General features: G+C 43.9%; 1 protein-coding gene across 1 annotated transcript in view; it reads right to left on the reverse strand.

The window, feature by feature from the left end:
- The window catches only part of LOC310781343 (vacuole membrane protein 1-like), a 168,964-nt gene that overhangs the window by 142,210 nt on the left and 655 nt on the right, over positions 1–26,099 (reverse strand). The window contains exons 2-3 of the mRNA XM_083641955.1: positions 6,287–6,387; positions 462–603 (exon numbers count right to left, since the gene is read on the reverse strand). Of these exons, the coding sequence (XP_083498081.1) occupies positions 462–603; positions 6,287–6,368 (224 nt within the window). The 5' untranslated portion in view covers positions 6,369–6,387. The remainder of the gene's footprint in view (positions 1–461; positions 604–6,286; positions 6,388–26,099) is intronic.

The following is a 26,099-nucleotide window of genomic DNA, read 5'->3' on the forward strand; positions in this document are numbered from 1 at the left end:
AATTAGGCAACATCCATCCAGAAAGTGCTAGAACTTCACATGCAACAACCATCTAGAGGGCGCTAGAACCTCACCTCATCCAGAAGGTGCTAGAAACCCCTGTAAAATCAAACGCAATGCTATAGGTGGCGCCAGAAACCACACTAGAGAATATACCTGGAAGGCAGAACAAAGTATTTACCTGATTATTGCTTGGTTTTCGTACAAACTTCAGCACAGTTTCGACTGACATAGGGGGTGAGCAGTTAATAACAAAATTTTCACTGTACTGTACTGTATAACTATTTCTTCACTGACCATTGTATATATCGATTTCATTGCAAAATGACATGCTGTTCAATAAAGAGTCGTTTGTGTGCACATCCAACCCGTGACGTGACATGAAGTGGACATTATTATTAAGAGGGGGGAAACGGTTAAATCCACAGAACCCGGCCAGTGTGGGGGAGTGTGCATCTCACCTCCATAGCCACTCTTTGAGGGAATTGAGCAGCTCCAGGGTAAAGTAGTGCAATGTGAGCAGAGGTCTCTTCCATAACACCAGGGCCTCACGCTCCTCCCTGTCACGCTGCTTCCTCTCATCCACAGACAGCAGCACCGAGCCTGGCCACACAGCATGGACACACACACACACACACACACACACACACACACACACACACACACACACACACACACACACACACACACACACACACACACACACACACACACACACACACACACACACACACACACACACTTAAATAAACATTATGGGCAAATGATCATACTTGTTTCAAAATATGTTGCAATTGAAGAATCAGATGCAATAATTTTTATTTCAAGCACCATTCTGTGGATGCTGTACTCAGGGTTTTTCCTGCATATAGAGGAACTTTTGGTGGCCCAAAAATAGGTTTTAGATACTCCGGCCCACCAGGCCCGATCTGCCCCCAATGGCCTAATCCACTCCCCAAAGGCCTTGAGTTCAGGAAACCCCTGACTGAATATCAACTCAAAATCAAGCATTTTACTGTATCATTTTAGAGAATTTCAAAGTTAAAGTCCCACATTTGTATCTTCAAATTCATTCCTCCATAATTTCTGACAATGACTGATGTATTTGAGATCAGTAGGCTATACCACGAATCTTGTATAAGCAGATCCAGGATCTGTCCCTTGATCTGGTTTGGCTTAACCAGATAATTGCCATTCTAGTTAAGTCATACCACGAATGTAGTTCTCAACTCATTAAGTGGATCCAGGTTTTTCTAATCAAGTTGAGAGCGCGTGCACATGAAAATGCCCGTGCACAGGAGCTTGTGCCTGCAAAAGAGGCATGGTTTTTAACAACTAGCCAATCACAATGCAATATGGACTGCTCCAGCTTTTACAGCGCCAGACACGCCTATTTCCTCGTTCATTCAAAGCGCAAATCGTGATGCTTTACTATGTATGTCAGAATCAAAATCTGCGTTGGATATTATTAGTCTGTTCTCGAATGACTGTCTAAAGTTAATTTCTTTGAAGAGCAGTTTCTGCCTCCACGTATCTACAGCAGCTCAATTCACCCTCTCAATAAACTCAATAAAACCTGCATGTCTTTTTTGCGAGTGGAAGTAATGTGTAATCTATCTCAGTCTAAATTTCCCAAATCCGTAGGCGTTTTTAGACCATTTAGGCTCAATGAATAATAATGATCTCATGATGTGTTTGGTCGCACTGATGGAATCATTCCTATAAGCTTATAGGCTATCAATAAAAGAATAATGATAATAAAATTAAAAAAGGCTGCTGAACTGAATCGACACGGTACGTGCAGGCATATATTTCATCTAGGCTATAAAAAATAGCCTATTTTGTGGTCACATTATAGGCTATTGGCAGCAGAGTCGCATATCTCCATATTTCAGAAGGATATATGCTGGAAATATGAAGTTCAATCACATCATACAGGCCAAAAGCAACACAGTTACAGCTGCAAAATGCAGGAGTGGCCTAGATATGAATCATCTGTGTGCAGGCGATCCCATATTAAATTGCTTAGATGTAGTAGACTATTCAAGCATGTATGACCATGTCCAACCTAGTCTTGCTGGCCAGCCTCCTCTCCCTTCCGTCCGAGGAGTCTGGCGCCGCAGGTCTCCATAGTGGGATTGCGATGGGCGGCGCTTAGCGGCAGTGCCCTTGGAAAATAGTTTCAAACAATCCAACTTGCCGTTTTCAGCATGTAGCAACGAGCTAGCGTGTAGGTTTCTGCCGTTAGCTTGCTAGCTAGTTAGCGTTGTTGTTTACACTGAGGCGGCAGGGCACTATTTACAGCGACACACAGGGAGGAGGGAGCGGAAGCCGCTCTGATTGACATGGTCAGAGCCAATGACAGAGTTTGTAATAAGCCGGGAGTGGACATCCGGCTGCCACCGAAACAGTCGCTCCAATGGGAGAGCAGAGTAGAGCAGGGGAGGGTTTATCCCAGTTATGGAGACCTGCGGCGCCAGACTCCTCGGACGGAAGGGAGAGGAGGCTGGCCAGCGAGACTATGTCCAACCCAACGTCAGCCTCATCTCCATTGCGCACACGGCACCGTGCGCTTTGGAGACGTTTATGTAACCTTTTTATGCCGGTTTAGTGATATTTCTCCACTCACCGTTCAGCTGCAATCGATTGGCGGAGTCAAACGTATCTAGGCTACTTGGGAGCACAAAAACGAATATATAAAAACATATTCCAAAGTGGTAAGTAGGGCTTACAGTGTTTCCCACAGGATTTTGAGTATTTGTGGTGGGGGACCGCAGACCCCCTAGGGGGGTGCGGGCGCATGGTCCCCCGCGAGATTTTTTTAAACATTTTAAAGTAAAATGCATGAATTTGGTGTACTTTGAGAAAGCTTAAGAGCAAAATGAAAAGGCTAGATCTATGAAGAACATGTCATCATTACTGTGCTGTGGGTTTACAATGACAAACTAAATTTCTCCCTATCCACCTTATTTTTGAATGCCCCACTGTAAAAAATAATTGTGCGTACAAGGTCCGGTTTAACGTGACTATTGCTGCAGCTTGCCATTTCCTAATGTATTCTACTTGATTTGAAAAGATGGCTGCCTACACTCAGTCTCTTGTACCCTGGCTGAATTGAACATAACTTGGTCAATAAGTATGTAACATACAAAATAAAACAACCCGTAATATCTTAATTTTATGTAGAATGCAGAGGACATGTAACTGTTTAGTTAAACTTGCATTCCAGGAATATTGTGTTCTTAAGATGACGTTAGTGGCTCGAGTCTGTTTCGTCCTGAAACCCACACGCTTTGCGGTGGTGGTTTTAGCGTAACCTATGTGGGATTCGAGGCGTAAAGTATGTGCGTTTTAGCGTAACTTATGTGGGATTCGAGGCATAACCTATGTGGGGTTTGGCGTAACCTATGTGCGATTCGAAATAACGCATCCGAGATAGAAAACATTATGAATATAGCCACGTTATAAACAACAAACTAACGCCGGTGATCCGTATGGAAACAGTGTTACTCGAAATGGTTAATATTAGCCACAGCAGGCGATTACCCATGAATGCACTGCGCTCTTAAAGGGATATTTATCGACGAGATTTTTGCCAAGCTGGACCTGATTAGTGATTTGCTCCGTTCGCCCAGACGGGTGTCAAGCTGTCAGCAACAAGGCTGGGAGGATCACACCGGAAGAAGCACCCATCAGCAGATCAGGCAAAAATGGCCGCCAAAAATAAGGTGGATAGGTCAGGGATACTCAACTTGCTTTGCCACTTTCGTGAAATGATAGAAGGCGAGGGGCCAGTTAATAAACAAACAATATACATTTTTCTGTAGCGGATTGTAGGTTTTTGGGGTGTCAGCCGGAGTTTAGGCTGACAGTGTTGTGCACACCGGATAGTTAGGTTAAGTTAGTTAGGTTAACGCCGGGATTGCACTGGTTGCATTGCGTTGCGTTGCAGCTGTTCTCCGGTTTTGCTCCGTGCTCTGTGCTGCGCCAACACTAACCGGCTGCGTGCAGAGCACGTCACGGCTCTGCTCCGCCAGACAGCTAGAGTGACGAGACCCACAGGTTATCACGGTAAAATCGAGCGAGACAATTTGTATGTGGGATAAATACAACGACAAACAGGCAGAAGATCATTGTTCCCAACTGGAGAAGCAGAGGAGGGGTGGGCTTGCTTGGTGTTGTCCTTGTAAAAAGGATGTGTTGTGTCATATATTATTTTGTGGTTTTCCACTTCAATTATGAACTTTTCCTCATACATATTTGTCCTCTGGCTTGATATTGAATGCTGTAAACACCTCTGCCCTGTTGATTTCATGCCTGGCTCCGCCCAACTTGCTGCGGCTTTGCTCCGTCATCCGTGAAAAATAGAACCCTTGCGTATCTTTTTCGGAGAGCTCCGGATCGTCGGAGCTGGGACGGAGTAGACACGCAACGCAGCGGAGTAGGTGGGAGTTGACACAATGATTAGAGTGGAAACGTATCGGCTCCGATGCCGTACCGCAGCGCAGACGGACCGAACACGGACCTAGTGGAATGTAGGCGTAAGTACATACATAAGTGCCTGGGTAGCGAGCAGATGGCGGTATTTGACAATTTAGCAGCTAAATCATAGATTATTGAAAGATATTCCATATTCCAGACTGAAATGCTATAACAGAAGTATTGGCCAGAATGACATGAACATTTATTGGACACTTATTCAGCGGATATCTTGCATGTTGCGTTCAGGTGCACTGTGGCGGTCAAAATATTATTGTGGCGGCCCGCCACAAATTCCTTTATGTATGGGAAACACTGGCTTAATTTAAATGTAGCCTGCAACAAGTGCAAGGCTTCAGTCCTCGATTAATTCAACAGGAGCCATGTTTTTTTTCTTTTTTCTTTTTCTTTTTCATTTGAATGCAATGTATTTTTCATATGGGGACCATATGAATTGCGACTCGCTGTTTCCAGAGAGCTGATTGGTAAGAAGGTGGGTCTTTTATGGGTTTTGATCTTATCCTCTGAACTTAACCTGCTACAAACGAGGTTAGCCGTAGAGCATAAGTTGCTATGGTGATCTATCTCGGTAAGAAGTTAACTAGCGTTGTGGTACGGCAAACCTAGGGTTAAACCTGAAGTTACCTCGCTAAGCCACTAATCTTGCTTCGTGGTACAGGCCTCTGGACAACTCTGACTACACACCATCTCCAAATCAAGCTTTCTTTCTTTTTTTACTGTATCAATTTTTAGAGAATTTCAAAGTTCAAGTCTCACATGATGATCATGTTGAAATGACTTTATGTCATAAACTTGGGCTGCTGTGAAAACATATAGCTCCATAATTTCAATGACTCTATGACACTGACTGCGTTTACATGGACTTGAGTATCCCGGTTACTGTCGGGGTTTTGGAGTATCCGTTTTTGTGTTTGCGCATGTACTGTAAACATCATATCCCGGTTTCAGAAACCTGGATAAGCCCTTCTCCCGGTTTTGAGAAAGCCGGTTATGCTAGCTGGAGTACTCCGAAAGAACCCGGGATACTGCTGCATGTATACACCTTATCCTGCTTTCTGACCGCAGCAGACTACCTGCGCAGGCGCGGCTTCAGCCAAGTCTCACTTCTGGAGCGATGAGGAAATGGAGTTTTGCAGAGTTTTGTCTTTCGGTGATGAAATAATTAAATGCTTGGCAGCTTAGATAGGAGAAAGCATCGAAATGCTGCCCTATTCAAGTCTGTAGTATACAAACTACAGGACGAAGGTGTTGTGACTAAAATGAAACGGGGACAGACCAACGCAAACGGTGACGCAAACGGGGACAGACCACCGTGAAGATGGAATCCAAGGGAATCCCACACAGTCTTGGCCCAAAAAAGGTGAATGACGTCACATGTAGCCAATACAAGCGAAAATATAATAATAATAATAATAATGACGCCGGTTTGTATTGTAAAGATCACAGGCGCCTGTGCAAGTAGTATGCAGTAATCAGTAACCAGGATACTAGTACTACTTATCATGTATACAGGGATATGAATAAGCTGCTTTCTCTGTGTTCCATGTAAACGCCATATCCCGATCCCGAATATGATCAAAAGCAGGATAAGCCTCATAACCGGGATACTCAAGTCCATGTAAATGCAGTCCATGACTGATATCTTTGTGTTGAGGCTAACGCTGCCACTTACACAAAAGTCAAATTTACGCACGACAGTAAGCATGATCGGTAACTGTATTCTTTCATATTCTTATAGCAATTCTTATAGTACAATGTTGCTCAGTCAGTGCTAAGTTATATTTACCCGTCAGCTGTCCGTTGTGATGTTCCTTGGCCCCTAGACGCCTGTGAGGTAGATGGCCTTCTGTCCCACTCTCTGCCATCATCAACTAGGAAGGAGGGCTGCTGAGAGAAGAGACAGGCTTTCAACAACACACTGCACACACTCTCCACAGGCACACACACCGCTCACCAACACATCAACTGACACAAGCCCAACACACACACACACACACACACACACACACACACACACACACACACACACACACACACACACACCTACCACTCGCTCACCAACACATCAACTGACACAAGCCCAACACACACACACACACACACACACACACACACACCTACCGCTCGCTCACCAACACATCAACTGACACAAGCCCAACACACACACACACACGCGCACACACACACACACACACACACCCACCGCTCGCTCACCAACACATCAACTGACACAAGCCCAACACACACACACACACACACACACACACACACACACCTACCGCTCGCTCACCAACACATCAACTGACACAAGCCCAACACACACACACACACGCGCACACACACACACACACACACACACACACACACCCACCGCTCGCTCACCAACACATCAACTGACACAAGCCCAACACACACGCACGCACACGCACACACACGCACGCGCACACACACACACGCACGCGCACACACACCCACCGCTCGCTCACCAACACATCAACTGACACAAGCCCACCACACACACACACACACACACACACACACACACACACACACACCCACCGCTCAGCGCTCACCAACACATAAACTGACACAAGCCCAACACACACACACACACACACACACACACACACACACACACACACACACACACACACACACACACACTCAAACACATACATATAAACTCACAGACAGGGTTGGTTACGGGGAGTAACGGAATACATGTATTTAAAATACTGTTGGTCTTTAAAAATAGATTACTTTAAATGATGACGTTGTTTTGTTTTACATGCACTGAAATTCATGAGACACACATTTCCCATAAACAGATTTAAAAAAATGTGCAACAATTTGTGCACGCGCCGTACAGCTGCCACACACGACAAGAGAATGACAATGTTGCGCGCTCCCGTGTTTGAGTACATTCATAGTGACCCAGACAAATGGGCTTAGCAAGACGATTTTGAAGTATTCCCAAAAGTAATCTTAATTTGATTAATCTAATGGAATACGTTACAAATGACATTGTAGGGCATGTATTCAGTCATAGTAGTGGAATAGGTTTGAACACTGCACGGAGAGCGGCCGGCGGCTAGTCAAGTGGTGCCCTAGTGCTGCTGGTGCTGCACATTACTAGTAACCCAATCAGGGGTGACTAGTACGTGCATGAACTACATGAACTGATGATGCCCGCCTCTGCACTCTGCCTGCCACCGGCCGGGCCTGCCAGTCTGTTGACTGCCTGCCCCACTACTTAAATTAGCCTCAATGCTGACACCAGGGGCACATTCGAGGCTTGGTCATTTTCCTATCTATATATAATGTAATATATATATATACGTATATATATATATATATATATATATATATATATATATATATATATATATATATATATATATATACGCTCAGGTGGAAGTCCACCTGCCTTGGTGGCGAGGAGAGTTACACAGTGGAAGGAACCGGTATTATAAAGAAGGAGTGAAATAGATATGGACAGCATATGGCAGTGATTCTCAACCCTTTTCATATCATATCCATTTAATGAGATGTTGTCTCTCGAACCCAAATTTGAGAATATTTGCATTGTTAGGTATGATTTTGTCCAGAATTCCATGACTGTCTGTATTGTAGGTCAAAAGATAAGATAACAGAGAAACTATGATCAAAAACAATCATTCTTTTGCACCAGCCTCTATGGACTCCAGATACAAAAGATGGTCTCAAAATGGAATAACAGCACTCTGTGGAATAGTGGTGAACGGGGAAATAGATAGCTTCCAAAACCTGTACCAGAAATATGACTTAGACCCCAAATCAGACTTTTTTAGATACCTTCAGCTTCGCAGTTACTTCTGGACTAACATTAAAGATGCAAACACCGGGGAAGTGTCAATGATAACCAGAGTATTCATGGATGCTTATAACTCAGCGAGTAGTAAGGGTATCATAAGTAAATTATATCATGGTATTCAGTCTCTGAATAAACACTCTACAGAGTACATAAAGCAAAGGTGGGAAAGGGAAATGCAAACAGACATAACAGAAATCATGTGGAGCAATGTCTGGGAAACTCAAACCACTTCCACAAACTCTTTGACATGGAGAGACTTTTGTTGGAAGAATATAATTAGCTTTTTTATCACTCCAAAACAGAAATCTAGACAAATGGGGACTCCACTGCCCTGTTGGAGATGTGGGGCAATAATGGTGGACCATGCCCACATATTTTGGTCTTGTCCTGACATTGGGCTATTCTGGAAGGGGGTGTTGAGGATAATCTCTGACACGTTGGGCTATGATGTTTGCTTTTCTTTTCCCACCTTATACCTCGGACTAGTTTCTGAGGATACTGAAAGAAATGATCTATATCTCCTGAAGATATTTCTGGCAGCTAGCAAGAAGGCCATCACAAAATGCTGGCTTCAGAAGCACCGCCCCCCGGTGGATATGTTTATAAACATTGTAGAACAACTGCACAGAATGGAGCAACTAACTTTTAGTCTGAGGTTACAAAAAGAAAAAGGGGAATCACTCTGGTACAAATGGACAGTTTTCCTAACTCATAGAGCGGAGATGTCTGGGCCCTCTTGAGTGGGGGACAGAACGGACGATGTGGATTATCAGCCTCTTCACTGTTTCTGCCTGGAGCCTGTCTGTGGACTGTTCTAAGACAAAGGTTGCCAGGGACGTCTTGCCGGCCCCTGGGCCAGACGTTGGACAAGCCTGTTAAGTGAAATGACTCTTGCCAGTACCCCGTTTTACATTTACTTTTTTCTTTTTGTCAAATTGTATTGTACAAAGTGATGTGCTGTGTATATTGTGACCTCTCCTGACCTCCTGTTACATGTCTGTTACATATCTTTGCAAAAATGATGTAAAAATAAAAGTATAAAAAAAAAAAAAAACAATCATTCTTCTACATTGTCTAATTGTGGTCACTTCATGCCAATGAAGTAATGCTTTAACAATTCATGAATTTGCTGGGGACCCCCTGCAACTGCCTCAAGGACCACCCACCCCCTTGTGGTCCCCCGGACCCCACGTTGGGAACCACTGGCATATGGCAATGCTCACTCACTGTAATAAGATCTTACTTTTTTGGCTTTAGAACGTAAAATCATGCACTTTATTTCTTTGCATTTTGATTGTCTTATCATAATTATCACACAATACAGAAAATGCATGAGGCTGGTATGCCGAGACACGAGAGAGCGATACACACACCAGCACACGCGTGCGCTGTTCGTACACATACGCACTAAACATACAGCAGGCTCTGTGCATGTGCAGAGCGCGTCTCACTACAGAGCCGTGGGTCCCTCAGGAATCTGTCAGTGAGCAGTGAGATGGGGACTCTGACACGGAGGTATGCAGCTCGCCATCTGGTGGAATTGTCAGTGTGTGTCTCACACACACACACACACACACACACACACACACACACACACACACACACACACACACACACACACACACACACACACACACACACACACACACACACACACACACACACACACACACACACACACACACACACACACACACACACACACACACACACACACACACACACACAGAGCCTAATCCGTCTATCCTGTGCCCTAGCTCTGGGCCTCTGGCTCCAGTTTCCATACATCCAGGCCTGCAGACACAGCACAGCACTGACTTTACAAGAGCGCATCATGGCTCTTTAGAACCTTTAGGAATTTACTAGATATATTCTGAGGCCGGCGAGGGGAAGCTGGCTCCGTGCCTCCTCTCCCTTTGTGAGAACCGATAGCCACTTGAAAGGCAAGTGATGACTTGGAAGAGATCCAGATTGTAATAGAAGCGACATTTTCAAAATTTGTATCTGGCCAAAGTGGGCTAGGGATGTGAAAAGGTTGAAGACCACACTGGTTAGATACACTCAGGTGTCAAGTGTTTTCCCCAAGGGCGCACCGATGCATGCGCATGCATGCACGCACGCACGCACACACACACAGATAAACACACACACACACACACACATACAGTCAGAAGCATGCATGCACGCAGGCATACAGATAAACACACACAGACACACACACACAGTCAGAAGCATGCATGCACGCACACAGATAAACACACACACACACACACACACACACACACACACACACTGTCAGAAGCACTGAACAATGAGGTTATGAGAATATGAGCAAACTGATTTGTGCAACTTAGTGACACTCACTTGCAGGAAAACAAAAAGCTCTACTCAGACAATTAGGCTCAACTGCAAAGCATTTGGAGAGTTGCTCTAGCTCTTCTCTGGGAATAATCCATCCACATCCATTGGACTAATAAACGGACTCTGATACCCCCCCCCCCCAGCACCACCCACCCAACCCCTCCCCTAGCCCAATCTTGTGATGTGTTGACGTTGCCAATAATTGTTGTTGTCTTGTCTTGTGCTGCTGTCTTGTCTGATGCTCTTGATGTCCTTTTTGCCAACGACCATGATGTACAAACCAATTTTCCTAACGGACAAATAAAATACTTCATTCATTTAATAGCCTCAGTCAGAACTGATACTCCTTTCGTTTCTCATATCGGAGTCTCAGACAACCCCCCGCAAATTCCACTGCTGGCTCCATTTTAAAAGGCCCTACTTTCTCATACATGTAGCAACTAGAACGACCGAACCGCGGATATATGCCTCCGCCAACATGTGAGCAGTCGACATCCATGTCTGTCCAGACTTTGACGTTTGAGCCAAATGTGAAGAAATTCCGTCAAGGCGTTACTAAGATATTGGCCCTATCTGATTCTCAAGTGAACGAGCTTTATAGGTGGCATTTCTAGGTAAGAAGTTGTAATTAGGCTGTCTGAAACCAGTTTGATACATAAGTTCACTGAATTTGCAACCTTTCTAGGTACCTGGTTATGGATAATTTTCGAGGAACCATACCATGCACACTTTGGTGGGTTAGGGTATCCCATGATACCTTGTGACCCTTACAACCGACGAAGAAGAACGAAGCGAGCCCCTAATGGCGATGCCCACAAAGCCGACCGCATCAGAAAAAAGTGAAACAACGTTGGCTAAATAACAAACATATTTCACTTTCTTTTTTTGTTTTTATTCTAGGATAGTCAATAACGTCAGCCTTTACTTAAATGTAGTGCAGTCAGATGTTTGTACAGTGTCAGGAAAGTCACTTTTGAACAATAGTAGGAAGCATCTTACCTGACGGTGTTCTGGACAGCAGCCAGCTAGTTAGGTTGCTAATATAACTAACGTTAGAGAACTCGCTCCGCCCGCCCCAAAGCAGGACTACACAGCCAGGATGATAGCAGTATTGCAAACCTTCAAGTGTAAGTGGAGTTCGTTTTAACTGTGCTTTATTAAATGATAAGCTGTCATTACTTCCCATTTGTAGCGTTTGTAACATTTTCGTTCGCTGGGTTTTACGCTTTTAATTTGAAGGCGGAAAGGGGAAATGGTGTATTCATAGATTGAATTGACACTGGTCTGTCAATCCTATCAGTTCATATGCACCATTTCCGTTTTTCGCCTTCAAATTAAAAGTGTTGTGAAGCCTCGACCTTTCTGGATTATAAAAGTAGTATAACGTTAGAGAAAACAGCCCCCAGCCATGCCGTTTTATACAAATTTATTGCCAAATGCTTTGGGATTCAACTTGATCAATCTTGGTCAGAAGAAATCTTGTATATTCAATGGAAACAGCACCAGTGCGACCTGTCGCATGCAATGCTACCTTCAAGCATGAGGACGTCTGAAACTAATTATTTTTCATCCACCTATATTAAAATTAGTTACCTAATTAATCAAGTATCTAGTTAGGTAGCTAGTAGGGGTGCACCGATCACGTTTTTTGCCACCGATCACCGATTGCCGATCACCTATGAGAAATATCTGCCCAACCGATCATCGACCGATCACTGATTACCGATCACCGATCACCGATATATATATATATATATTTATTTATTTTGTAAGCAGCTATAGCAGTCTATTATAGAACAGTTTCCATTTTACATATGGGCCTACATTTCATGCATCAAATTGAAAGTGCAGCACATTTTCTTTTTTTTCTACATCAATATTTTATATTTTGTAGGCTAAAGGAAACCGCCAACATGATTTTTTGTGTGTGAGATAATTGGAGCACAAGACTGTGTTGAACTAAATGGCTAGTAGTAGTCCAGTTCCCTCAGTTCAGTTTCCACTTCGGGATTTCCATGTTACCAGTTCAATGCAGTTCAGTTCACGCAACAAAAATACTCAATTTTCCAGGATTTCCCTGTTACACAAGAAAAATAACTTCGACCCAAGTTAACTATTTTATCGATTAAGCTAAAGCGGCTAAAGCTAACCGGAGCTATTAACGTTAGGAGGATACACGCTAGGGATGGGCATCGAATTTCGAATTTTCGAATAATCGTTGTTATTATCAAGGTCGACTTTTATTATTGAAATTCGAAATTCAAAAAAAAAAAAAAAAAAAAAAAAAACATTTTTTTTTTTTTTTGAGTGAAATGTTGCATTGTCTCCCCTGATTCTAAGTATAGTCAAATCGCTTGGTTTGAGCAAGTAAAACAATTTTTATAAGCATTTTAAGCAAGGTTTATGGAAAAATGAATGGCGGATGAAATCCCATGAAGAGGGAGAGGGGGTGACTTTGGCACCCCTTTGGCACTCAGACCTGAGCCTACTAAATATTTAATGAACCACTCATGATTGTCAAAACTGTTTTTTATTTTCGAAAATGTCAATGTCATGTAACATGTTCTTTACTTCAGTGGTGCAATGCTTGTTTGAGCTAAAAATCCACAGCAGAAGCTTTTTATATTAATTAATAAAGCCGTAGACTTAGAATCAGGGGAGACAATGCAACATTTCACTCACAAAAAAAAAAAAAAAAAAATTACATTTTTTTTTTTTTTACATTTTTTATTTTATTTTCGAATTTCGAATTAAATTTGAATTTGGCCAGCGAATTTCGAATAGTGTTTTTGCTAGAAATGCCCATCCCTAATACACGCAAATATGGATGAAACACGGACTTTACAGCATGCAAATGCCTCGGTAGGCGGGAGGACTGGAGGTAACTTCTCTCTGCTGAGTCTGCTCTAATCACCAGCTGATTTGTGTGATTCAAAGATGCAAGGGGTGTGTTGACAGTCTGGTGTGGTGTGTGGAGGTGAGTACACTGACGAAAGCAAAGCGTGTGCTTTGCAACACAACGATATAAACGTTAGAGCACAATATGAAAGTTAAACGATAGACATTGAAGACATGAAAATGGGCTGCCTCATGTTTCTCACGTGCAGCATGATCGGCTATGCGATCGGCGACAATAAAGAAATATCTGCAGCAGCAGATCACATATTTGAGGTAAAAATCGGCCGATACAGATTGCGTGCCGATCGATCGGTGCACCCCTAGTAGCTAGGTGATAGGAGCTCACTTGAGTTACAGACAGACCCATTGTGTTAACAAGTTTGAAGATGACGTTCGTGAGGTCACAGTCACCTTGACCTTTGACCACCAAAATGTAATCAGTTCATCTTTGAGTCCAAGTGGACGTGTGAGCCAAATGTGATGTAATTCTGTCAAGGCGTTCCTGAGATATCACGTTAACGAGCTAGAAAAATGGTGCTCGTGAGGTCACAGTGACCTTGAACTTTGACCTTTGACCACCAAAATCTAATCAGTTCATCCTTGAATCCAAGTGGACGTGTGAGCCAAATGTGATGTAATTCTGTCAAGGCGTTCCTGAGATATCACGTTAACGAGCTAGAAAAATGGTGCTCGTGAGGTCACAGTGACCTTCAACTTTGACCTTTGACCACCAAAATCTAATCAGTTCATCCTTGAATCCAAGTGGACGTGTGAGCCAAATGTGATGTAATTCTGTCAAGGCGTTCCTGAGATATCACGTTAACGAGCTAGAAAAATGGTGCTCGTGAGGTCACAGTGACCTTGAACTTTGACCTTTGACCACCAAAATCTAATTAGTTCATCCTTGAATCCAAGTGGACGTGTGAGCCAAATGTGATGTAATTCTGTCAAGGTGTTTCTGAGATATCACGTTAACAAGCTAGACAAATGGTGCCCGTGAGGTCACAGTGACCCCCTTGAGTCAAAATGGACGTTTGAGCCAAATTTGACGAAATTCCGTCAAGGCGTTCCTGAGATATCGCGTTAACAAGCTTGCGGACGGCACGGTGACTCAGTGGTTAACACTGTTGCCTCACAGCAAGAAGGTCCCGGGTTCGAATCCCGGTCCGTCCCAGGTCCTTTCTGTGTGGAGTTTGCATGTTCTCCCCGTGTTCGTGTGGGTTTTCTCCGGGTGCTCCGGTTTCCTCCCACCATCAAAGACATGTATGTTTGGGTTCATACTCCTGTCAATGCCCCTGACCAAGGCACTGGCAAAAATAACTGGAGTTGGTCCCCGGGCGCTGCACTGTGGCTGCCCACCGCTCCTAGTTCTAGGAAGGTTCCTAGTAGAGGATGGGTCAAATGCAGAGGATGAATTTCCCCACGGGGATAAATAAAGGATAACTTAACTAACTAATCAGTTCATCCTTGAGTCCAAGTCAGGGGTGGCCAAACTTTTTTGGTTGTGGGCTGCATACAGAAAAATATAAGGAGTCGCGGGCCAAAAAATATTAAGCACGGCAGTTTTTGCGGCAAAAAAACTGGACCAGAAAACCCTTGTGCCATCAAAAATTTAATTTCTACCTAAATAAATATATGACACATAGTTTATTGATGTGCTCACCTATTACAATGGGTATTTCTGTATGTTTTCAAATTTTCTTTTCCTGTGCCAACAGGACAGAAATCATTTAACATAACATTAGTATTAAACATTCATTCAGTATTAAAAAATGTTTAAAAATAAATAAACCAGGTCAGGGTACTCAAGTATAATCCATTTTCAATGGTTTTACATTGAAAAAACTAAATGGGGGGAATTAGTTTTATCGTTTTCGTTTTCCGTTTTAAACTTTAAAACAGAAAAACTGAAAAAGTTTTTAGCAAAAAAAAAAAAAAAAAAAAAAAGTAAATTCATGGCGGGCCACTTAAAAACGGGCGGCGGGCCGCAGTTGGCCCGCGGGCCGTAGTTTGGCCACCGCTGGTCCAAGTGGACATTTGAGGCAAATTTGACGAAATTCTGTCAAGGCGTTCCTGAGATATCGCGTTAACGAACTTCGGACGGACGGACAACCCGAAAGCTGAAACCATAATGCCATTAGCCTATGGCGGGGGCATAACAAAACAGTAGGTGAAAACCCAAGGTTGCTGTCAGTCGAAACGGGCTATTCGTGTTCTTGAATGTTGCATTTTTTCAAAGCCAAGGGGTTTTGGTCATGCCCGAGCCTGTCATTTCTGTTTTCCCGGATGTGTAATTACAGGTTTCCACCCATAGCCACAGTAGAGAGGGTGCTGTTCCCCGCTGGGAAGTGGAAGAACGACAACAGCCATTTTCAACTGAAAAGACAGGCGGAGACAGGCATAGACATGACAAAAACCCCTAGATACTGTAAATTATGCAACATTCAAGAACACGAATAGCCCGTTTCGACTGACAACAACCTTGGGTTTAACTACTGTTTTATTGCTACATGTATGAGAAAGTAGGGCCTTTTAAAATGGAGCCAGCAGTGGAATTCGCGGGGGGTTATCTGAGACTCCGATATGAGAGAAACGAAAGAGGAGTAGCTATCAGTTCTGAGGCTAAGGGAACAACAGAAAGGCTCTATGACTATCGCACAATTGTTACCTTGATGTGCGCATGCTCAACAAAGTAAGCAATGACAGTGCCCATACTTCCTGCACAGTGGCATTTAATACTTCCTGCACAGTGCCCATACTTCCTGCACAGTGGCATTTAATACTTCCTGCACAGTGCCCATACTTCCTGCACAGTGGCATTTAATACTTCCTGCACAGTGGCATTTAATACTTCCTGCACAGTGCCCATACTTCCTGCAGTGCCCATACTTCCTGCACAGTGCCCATACTTCCTGCACAGTGCCCATACTTCCTGCACAGTGCCCATACTTCCTGCACAGTGCCCATACTTCCTGCACAGTGGCATTTAATACTTCCTGCACAGTGCCCATACTTCCTGCACAGTGGCATTTAATACTTCCTGCACAGTGCCCATACTTCCTGCACAGTGCCCATACTTCCTGCACAGTGCCTATACTTCCTGCACAGTGCCCATACTTCCTGCACAGTGGCATTTAATACTTCCTGCACAGTGCCCATACTTCCTGCACAGTGGCATTTAATACTTCCTGCACAGTGCCCATACTTCCTGCACAGTGGCATTTAATACTTCCTGCACAGTGCCCATACTTCCTGCACAGTGGCATTTAATACTTCCTGCACAGTGCCCATACTTCCTGCACAGTGGCATTTAATACTTCCTATTGTTTTCCTTTAGCACAGAGGAAAACAACATAGTGCAACAAAAGAGCAAAACAAAAGTGCGTCAGTGTCTAATATCCTGTTTCCCGTCATCATGATGGACATTGTAGGTGTCAAATGGAATTTAGTGCAAAACAGGCATCATCAACAACACCTACAAGTCTGTCCTTTACAATGATCAACAGCTGATTCACTCATTTTAATGTATTACTCTATAGAATAAGCATCTAGTAATAGTGCCATAACAACAGCATGGCTTGTGGTGGATACAGACATGCACAGTCAAGCGCTCTCCAGGACTCGATTGCGCAATCGCTTCGTCTAAAAACAACAGACTACATCAGACCTGTTGAGTAGCAGCTAACCTCGTGCTGGGAACAATAAGAAACTCAGCACAAGGCAAATAAACGGTAGGATGAGAAATTTAATGAGTCACAACAAACACTCAACTGCCAAGCAAACAGCACCCCAGGTGCACTGGAGAGAGATTAGTAGAAGTTCATGTAGAAGGAGTCAAACGGAAGTCAACTCACCGTTCAGCTGGAGTTTAATCCACAGCGTGCTCTGCTGCTCTGCTGCTGCGCTCAGATCAAACCCTGCGGGAGCCCCAGTGGCAATGTAGGGCAAAAGTACGCTACCCGTGAACTGCATCATAACTTGAGTGTGGGGTGTGGTGATGGAGGGGGCCAGTGAGGGATAGCGCACTGAGAGAGGGCTGTCGGGGGAGGGGAGGGCAGACTGACAGAGAGACATGTGGACAGACGTATTAGGGAAATGAGAGAGAGCGAGAGAGAGAGAGAGAGAGAGAGAGAGAGAGAGAGAGAGGGGGGGGGGGGGTCTAATCACTTGCCTGCTAGAATCTCCAGAGAACCAGTCTCATTATAAAAAAGAAATCTATAAATAAGTGGATCATTTTCCTGGAGCGCACTTCTAACGCGTCTCAGTCCTCAGTAGGTTTCACGTAGAAAGTCAGCGGCATTGGGGCAAAGAAAACTCTGCTTGTTCCAAAAGTGAGAGATACCCTGCTGGGACATCACGTTTTCCAGGTCAGAACTAGAGACTGAGGACTTCAACTATATTCCTGTGAGTTTGACTTTATCAGTGGGTAAAACAAGAAGAGGCTTTGAAGTGGGGCTTGAGAAAAGTAGGCTATTTCAGAACACATTTGGGCCATGTTGCTTCATTCCACCAAGACCCTATTTCTAGAACTGTTTTCTGATAGGTGTGTGAGGTGCTGATCTCAGGATGACACATTGTCTTTTGTATCATTTCTCTATCGTCTGAGGGAGGCCATTCATTACTGCTGGTAGAAAGATTCTTCAGCAAGTGGAAAACTCACACATCCAAAAAGGTGTGTGCAGGCAGGTGCAGAACGCAGTAGACTCAGCAATGAAAACACCTTGTTAGAAGAAAGTCCAGTTTGACTGGAACTTCACAATTTAAAAATGTATTGCATTGCGAGTAGAATCAAGGCAAAGTGACAGGTAGGCTACAAAGTTGGCAAAAGTACAGTTATCAAAGATGGCAATTTTAACAAAATATAAACATTGTGCAGCAGAAATAGAGTATTAACAAGTTATATTCACAGGTTATATGCATGAATTGCATTGTATTGCACGTGCTAACTGTATAGGGAGGTGGAAGGTGCGACAGCAGTGCAGGAGCACAGTGCATTGTGTGTGCGTGTGCGTGTGCGTGTGCGTCTGTCTGTGAGTGGCAAAGTACGGGGAGCAGATTGGTAGTCTCAGAGTCATTGGGGGTCAGGGAGCTTGTTTGTGAGCCTCACAGCCATGATGGGGTAGAAACTGTGCAGGTAGGTAGCGCAGCCTGACCTCCAACTGGATACGACGTCGTTTGTACAAGCAGCTGAACACGACCTGACATCACATTTCAACTTTGAGTGTCCTCTAGCGGTCGTGTGAATAAAGAGCCCAGTCTCAGAGGTTGGTGAAAATATAACCTCGAGGCATGCGGGATTTGAACCTGGGGCCGCTGGCCTGACAGCCGCCTGTTATAACCACTCAGCTACCGGTTCGTTGCTGTCTGTACTCCTAGCCCTGTCAGAACTCTTTCGGCTAGACCCTAGAAAGAGTCCCGTCTCCCTACCTAGACTTGCCTGCGAATTTGGCCCCCAAGCTGTCTAAATCAGCGATACGGACGTATTTACAAGTGTCACAGAAACATTTCAAAGCCACCTACTTGAGAAGAAGGGTTCATTGCTTCTCGACGTAGCGGTTAGAAAGCTCGACGCTGCTCATAAATGCCTCTTTTCATCCAAAGTCTGTGCTGGTGATATTATTTTTTCCGGGTTAGAGCCCAGCCATCACAGCGCTCAACAGCGCCACTCTGGTCGAAAGCTCGGTCAAAAATATCACCAGCACAGACTTCGGATGAAAAGAGGCATTTATAAGCAGCGTTGAGCATTTTTCGTCATAGTTTTCGTCGACGAAATTAAAACTACAAGGCACGTGAATGCAGCATTTCTCATAGGCTAACCGTAGCCTACTCCATCAGGGTTGTAAAACAGTGGATAAATAGTTTTGAGCATCACACAACCAGCACGAAACTACCCGTTTCACTTCAGAAGTTGATCCATTCGGTCTGAAAACATTTGGAAAGTCTAGAAGAGCCAAACGACTGAATTATTTATTCCCATTCAAGTTAGCACCGGGTGGAAGTTTCTGGTGTGCACTGCGCATGCTCCAGGCCATTTTAAAACTCTGGTATGTGGAACACAGAGAGTTATGTGGTGCTGATAGGCTTAGGGCCTGTGTCCACCTACAGTAGCGTCTTTTCCTCAGGTCCAGCATCTTTTTTCAGTTGTTTCCAATGGGGGGAGAGCGTATGCGGGCGCACACTGACGTCTAGAGAAAATGCGCTGCGCCCAGCGTCTATTGTCACAGCGCTCCAGCGTTTTGTGCGCCCGACTCCCAGCGCTTCCAGCTGAAAATAATTTAACTTTTCAGAAAGACGCTTGTGTCGGGTGCTCCTTTTCTGGCAACTAATCATATGGAGAAACTATCACAACAGAGACAGACAGGCTCAATTGTGGGAGCAGATTGGCTAGACACTTAATATTTCTGGTGAGTGTTGTGCTTACTGCTTTTAATAACGTAGCCTACCTGTGTTGTTAGCTTGCTAGCTGTCAGCTAGTCTCTTAGAACAGACGAGTTGGCTTCCGCAATTTTCAAATGCTTCCGCCATACCGTCTGTACTTCGTGGGGGAGAATCATGCACCAACCGGAATGGGAAGTAGAAAGGCGGGTTTTCCGCTCATTAGTCCAATCAGAATCGCAGAAAGGCGGGTCTTCCGCTCATTAGTCTAATCAAAATCCAATATGCCGCATTTTTCGTGGACACACGTGTCGTGATTGGTCGGATTCCGTCGAACTTCTTTCCTGTCTGAAGGTTTTTTTCCCAACTTCCTTGTGCATGTTCTGGGGGTGTAATGTACAGACTGTGTATAGCTGCATTTGCCGGATGTAGATGAGACAGTCTGTTTTAAGAGACTAGCTGTCAGCTATCAAGCTACTACCGCACTGAACTAACGTTAGTTTCAGACTGCTAACGCTTCCTTGTATATTGTGCGCTGGGATCAGCGCTCCCCAGCGCACTCCCAGCGTTTAACAGTCGGAAAAAGACGCTAGATGGACACAGGCCCTTAATCAGCATTTTGGGAACTCGTTTGGCAATTGCCTGAATGTAACAGACGTTCATTTATTGTTAGATGATGTCATACCTACATCTCCCCATGAATACGAACTGTTAGATGATGTCATGACTACATCACTATCTGACTACGTCACTGGACGCTGTTAGGATGTCATCATTGGGATGTCGACAGTGATGATGTCATAAGTCGTAATCCCCTGTCATCTTTGATGGTCTCACTGATGATGTCATAACACAAGGTGATGTCATATTCGGGACCTATAAAGGTTTGCTCTGCAAGTCCTCTGCAGTTGTCCATAGATTCATCTCACGGCAACCTTCTGCAACAGTTCCCATCTTCGAACCTTGCAGACTCAGCTATCAAGTGCTACAGCGTTCCTAGTTATCAAGACTTCAGTTTACCAAGTGTGGCTTGGACATCAAGTATCTGCACATAAATCCACCAGTCTCATGGTATGCCTAACATTTAAAGTTACGCACTAAACTAGAGCTTAAAGTACAAGATATTAAGGATCGTATGATGTATCGAAATTCAAGATATCGCAATACAAATTTGTGGCAATACTAAATGTGGGGCAGAAAAACTGAAATCGCTATAGGAGGGATCAGGATGTTGGTAAACAAATGGCTTCAACAGACTTCTGGGGGAAACTTCCGTTGGTTTTAAACAGCAGTTCAATATGAAACCATGGCCTCTTTGAACTCTAACTGCTGCTTCATACTTTAAGCTAGACACTCCATTTAAACTTTAAACGAGTCACCACTTGTAGGACTCTTATCACCTTAATTGAGCTTTAATTTATCTTTTGGGCTGTTTGAGAAATTGCATTTTAAGTTTTATGCTTTTTTCAGCCTTTATAATGGGACCTATGGAGCCATGCAGCAAGAGAATAGCTTGCACAGCTCCAGGTCTTAAGCAGCTCAATCGGTGCAGGTTGCTCGAGTGCTGTTGCCTACCTCTGTACCTATGGAGCCAGCCTTGAGTGTGTCTCACTCTCACTAGCAGGCTGTACTATACTTCTTACTAAATCCACACAAAACTGACAGTTCACACAACTGTAACACTACATACATAATATATTATACATCAGAGCAGTGTAGGAAATTTAAAAAATATGTTGTCTAAAAACTGGGGGCATTTACAAAATGTTGGGGGCACTTACAAAAAATAGTAATTAGTGCATAACGTTGCAAAAAAGCAACCAGCTTCCAGGTGCTGAGTGTGTGTTGGAGATGGAAATGGAAATTCAAAAGAAAATTATAGAAATCTTGGGGAGAATTTTTGCCCCTGGATCATGGAGATTTCTTGGGGCACTTTTGCCCTTGGCCCTGGCTAAATTCCTACACTGCATCAGGTCCTTGAGTTACTTCTGCTAGCCTAACACTCACGAAGTCAAAATATAAGCGATGTGATGTATAGTTTTTCAGATATTGACGTTTGTTTTGACACAGCTTTTCAGCTTTATTCATACTCGATAACTGCTGCAGTGGCACCCGGAAGTGCTTTTTTGTCGCTGTGATGTCACTCTGATCGTCCTATATTAGCTCCATTTTATTCTGCTGTAGAAATCACAAATGAGACACTTGACCATCAACATTTCACAAGATCGCCATCCAAATTCTATTATTTTCATTTGTAATGACACTTTTAAATTGTTCACTCCAATCACTATGGCATTGGCATGGATAACATTCTGTGTTCAACATGGCCTCTGGTAGCAGAAGTCACAGCAGAGAAGTTAGACCAGTAACTCTGTCTGGAATATCATTTATGTGGGGAGAGGCTTCTAGATAAAAAGGAAGGAAGAAAGAAAGTGACTGTCAACTTGCAGAGTTGGACTCTGCAATAGACTGCAGGATAGGACAGAGTGATAGATGCTCCCTGGCAGTCAGAACAGCAGTGTGTATGTGAGGCCACAGATGGGTTAATGTCACCTGAGCAGCCACACGTTTGTTATTTCCAAAGGGCAAAACAAGACTTACTGCTACACCAAAAGGCTTTTGGCAAAAGCCACGTTTAACTCAACTTTTTAAATGAAGATTTCAAAAATAGCTTTTCGGGTGGCCTAGTGGTTGAGACACGACCTGGCTTCAACCCAGATTTAAGCCGCCATATTGGCGAACATCCACCCGGCTGAAGTGTCCTTGAGCAGAGAATTTCCCATTAAGCATCAATAAAGTGTCTCACTCCACGCACACTGTCATCAGCGTATCAGAAATATCAGAAACTCCACGCACCCTGTCATCAGCCTATCAGAAACTCCACGCACACTGTCATCAGCCTATCAGAAACTCCACTCACACTGTCATCAGCCTATCAGAAACTCCCACGCACACTGTCACCAGCCTATCAGAAACTCCCACGCACACTGACATCAGCCTATCAGAAACTCCCACGCACGCGCACACTGTCATCAGCCTATCAGAAACTCCACGCACACTGTCATCAGCCTATCAGAAACTCCACGCACACTGTCATCAGCCTATCAGAAACTCCACGCACACTGTCATCAGCCTATCAGAAACTCCACGCACACTGTCATCAGCCTATCAGAAACTCCACGCACACTGTCATCAGCCTATCAGAAACTCCACGCACACTGTCATCAGCCTATCAGAAACTCCACGCACACTGTCATCAGCCTATCAGAAACTCCACGCACACTGTCATCAGCCTATCAGAAACTCCACGCACACTGTCATCAGCCTATCAGAAGCAGCAGTCAAACTATTCCCAGTGTTGAAAAGGTGTAAAGACAGACAGTAACTCCCAGCAATGACCTGTGCAATGAAGAGTCACACAGCAATATCTCAACATCAAAACAGGTTTATCAGATGTATTGCCTGATAACAATACCATCACACTGAGGGAAACATACAACGCTGCACTTTTTGTCAGTGGGACAGTAGCTTCTTGCTTCTGCCCCATTGACATATGATATTGGTGTAGCCTACTTTCCTGAGAGAAAACCAAGAGGTCAAAGACTCCCTGCTTGCTGTCATGCAAACCACATAGGCCTGTGTCTACCTGGCCTATGTAAAATAATCATGTTCAAGTAGCCTACATGTACATAAGCTTGGCAAAAACAGCCATCCACAATTTAACTCAAAAGTCAAAACACAGCCACGTGCATACATACAAGAAAAACTCCCCTGAGACTTGTCAGGAGAGGCTTGCCAGGTCACAGTCTATATGCTGGATCACAGTCAGTGGACTATCTATAAGCTGGATCACAGACAGTGGACTATCTATAAGCTGGATCACAGTCAGTGGACTATCTATAAGCTGGATCACAGTCAGTGGACTATCTATAAGCTGGATCACAGACAGTGGACTATCTATAAGCTGGATCACAGTCAGTGGACTATCTATAAGCTGGATCACAGTCAGTGGACTATCTATAAGCTGGATCACAGTCAGTGGACTATCTATAAGCTGGATCACAGCAGTGGACTATCTATAAGCTGGATCACAGTCAGTGGACTATCTATAAGCTGGATCACAGACAGTGGACTATCTATAAGCTGGATCACAGTCAGTGGACTATCTATAAGCTGGATCACAGTCAGTGGACTATCTATAAGCTGGATCACAGACAGTGGACTATCTATAAGCTGGATCACAGTCAGTGGACTATCTATAAGCTGGATCACAGACAGTGGACTATCTATAAGCTGGATCACAGTCAGTGGACTATCTATAAGCTGGATCACAGTCAGTGGACTATCTATAAGCTGGATCACAGTCAGTGGACTATCTATAAGCTGGATCACAGCAGTGGACTATCTATAAGCTGGATCACAGTCAGTGGACTATCTATAAGCTGGATCACAGTCAGTGGACTATCTATAAGCTGGATCACAGTCAGTGGACTATCTATAAGCTGGATCACAGTCAGTGGACTATCTATAAGCTGGATCACAGTCAGTGGACTATCTATAAGCTGGATCACAGTCAGTGGACTATCTATAAGCTGGATCACAGCAGTGGACTATCTATAAGCTGGATCACAGTCAGTGGACTATCTATAAGCTGGATCACAGCAGTGGACTATCTATAAGCTGGATCACAGTCAGTGGACTATCTATAAGCTGGATCACAGCAGTGGACTATCTATAAGCTGGATCACAGTCAGTGGACTATCTATAAGCTGGATCACAGTCAGTGGACTATCTGCTGGATCACAGCAGTGGACTATCTATAAGCTGGATCACAGTCAGTGGACTATCTATAAGCTGGATCACAGTCAGTGGACTATCTGCTGGATCACAGCAGTGGACTATCTATAAGCTGGATCACAGTCAGTGGACTATCTGCTGGATCACAGCAGTGGACTATCTATAAGCTGGATCACAGTCAGTGGACTATCTATAAGCTGGATCACAGTCAGTGGACTATCTACAACAGACCTGGGCAAAAGGCGGCCCGCGGGCTACATGCGGCCCGCGCTGGAATTTCATTTTTTTTTTTTTTTTTTTTTACAGTGCACCTGAATGCAACATGCAAGGTACCCGCTGAATAAGTGTCCAAATGTTCATGTTATTCTGGGCAATACTCCACTTCTGTTATAACATTTCAGTTTGGTATGGAATATCTTTCAGTAATCTTTATGACTAAAAGGCTAAAAGTAATCTAATGTGTAAGAAATGACTGTTCTACATTGAAGTAAAAATGGAAATAATTAACTTGTTGGTTTTGGATTTATTTAGCTTCAAGAGTGCATTTTTGTTCGTGTGACCCTCAACACAGGCTTTGAGAATCCCGGGCCACTTACTGATACTTATTCTTAAATTAACACTCATATTCTGGTTTATTTAAAGAAAAACATTTTGGCTAGTGGAAATTCTAATTGGCTGGTAACTTTAAAATATAGCAGCCATATTGGCAGGTGGTCAAAAAAGTTAATGACATAGGAGTGAGTGAGAAAAGGATCAAATATTGGTGTTTAAGACTGAATAATGACATCACAACTGTTAATTTAAAATGAGGTATTCCTCTAAACCTGACTTCAAATGCCCCCAAAAAATTTGCGCCGGCGCCATTCGGCCCCCAACGCTCAGCAAAATCTGCCCCTCTGGTAGTGAGGAAATTTTTTTGTAGCCCTCTCTATCATCAAAGTTCCTGGGTTACGGCATGACAATATTTGTTCGGCCCCCGGCAACAATCTGGGTTTCTCATGTGGCCCCCCATGAAAAATAATTGCCCACCCCTGATCTACAAGCTGGATCACAGTCAGTGGACTATCTGCTGGATCACAGCAGTGGACTATCTATAAACTGGATCACAGTCAGTGGACTATCTATAAGCTGGATCACAGACAGTGGACTATCTGCTGGATCACAGTCAGTGGACTATCTGCTGGATCACAGCAGTGGACTATCTATAAACTGGATCACAGTCAGTGGACTATCTATAAGCTGGATCACAGACAGTGGACTATCTGCTGGATCACAGCAGTGGACTATCTATAAGCTGGATCACAGTCAGTGGACT

This window comes from Poromitra crassiceps (genome assembly GCF_964638095.1).
Source record: "Poromitra crassiceps genome assembly, chromosome: 1".
NCBI classification, from domain to species: domain Eukaryota; kingdom Metazoa; phylum Chordata; class Actinopteri; order Beryciformes; family Melamphaidae; genus Poromitra; species Poromitra crassiceps.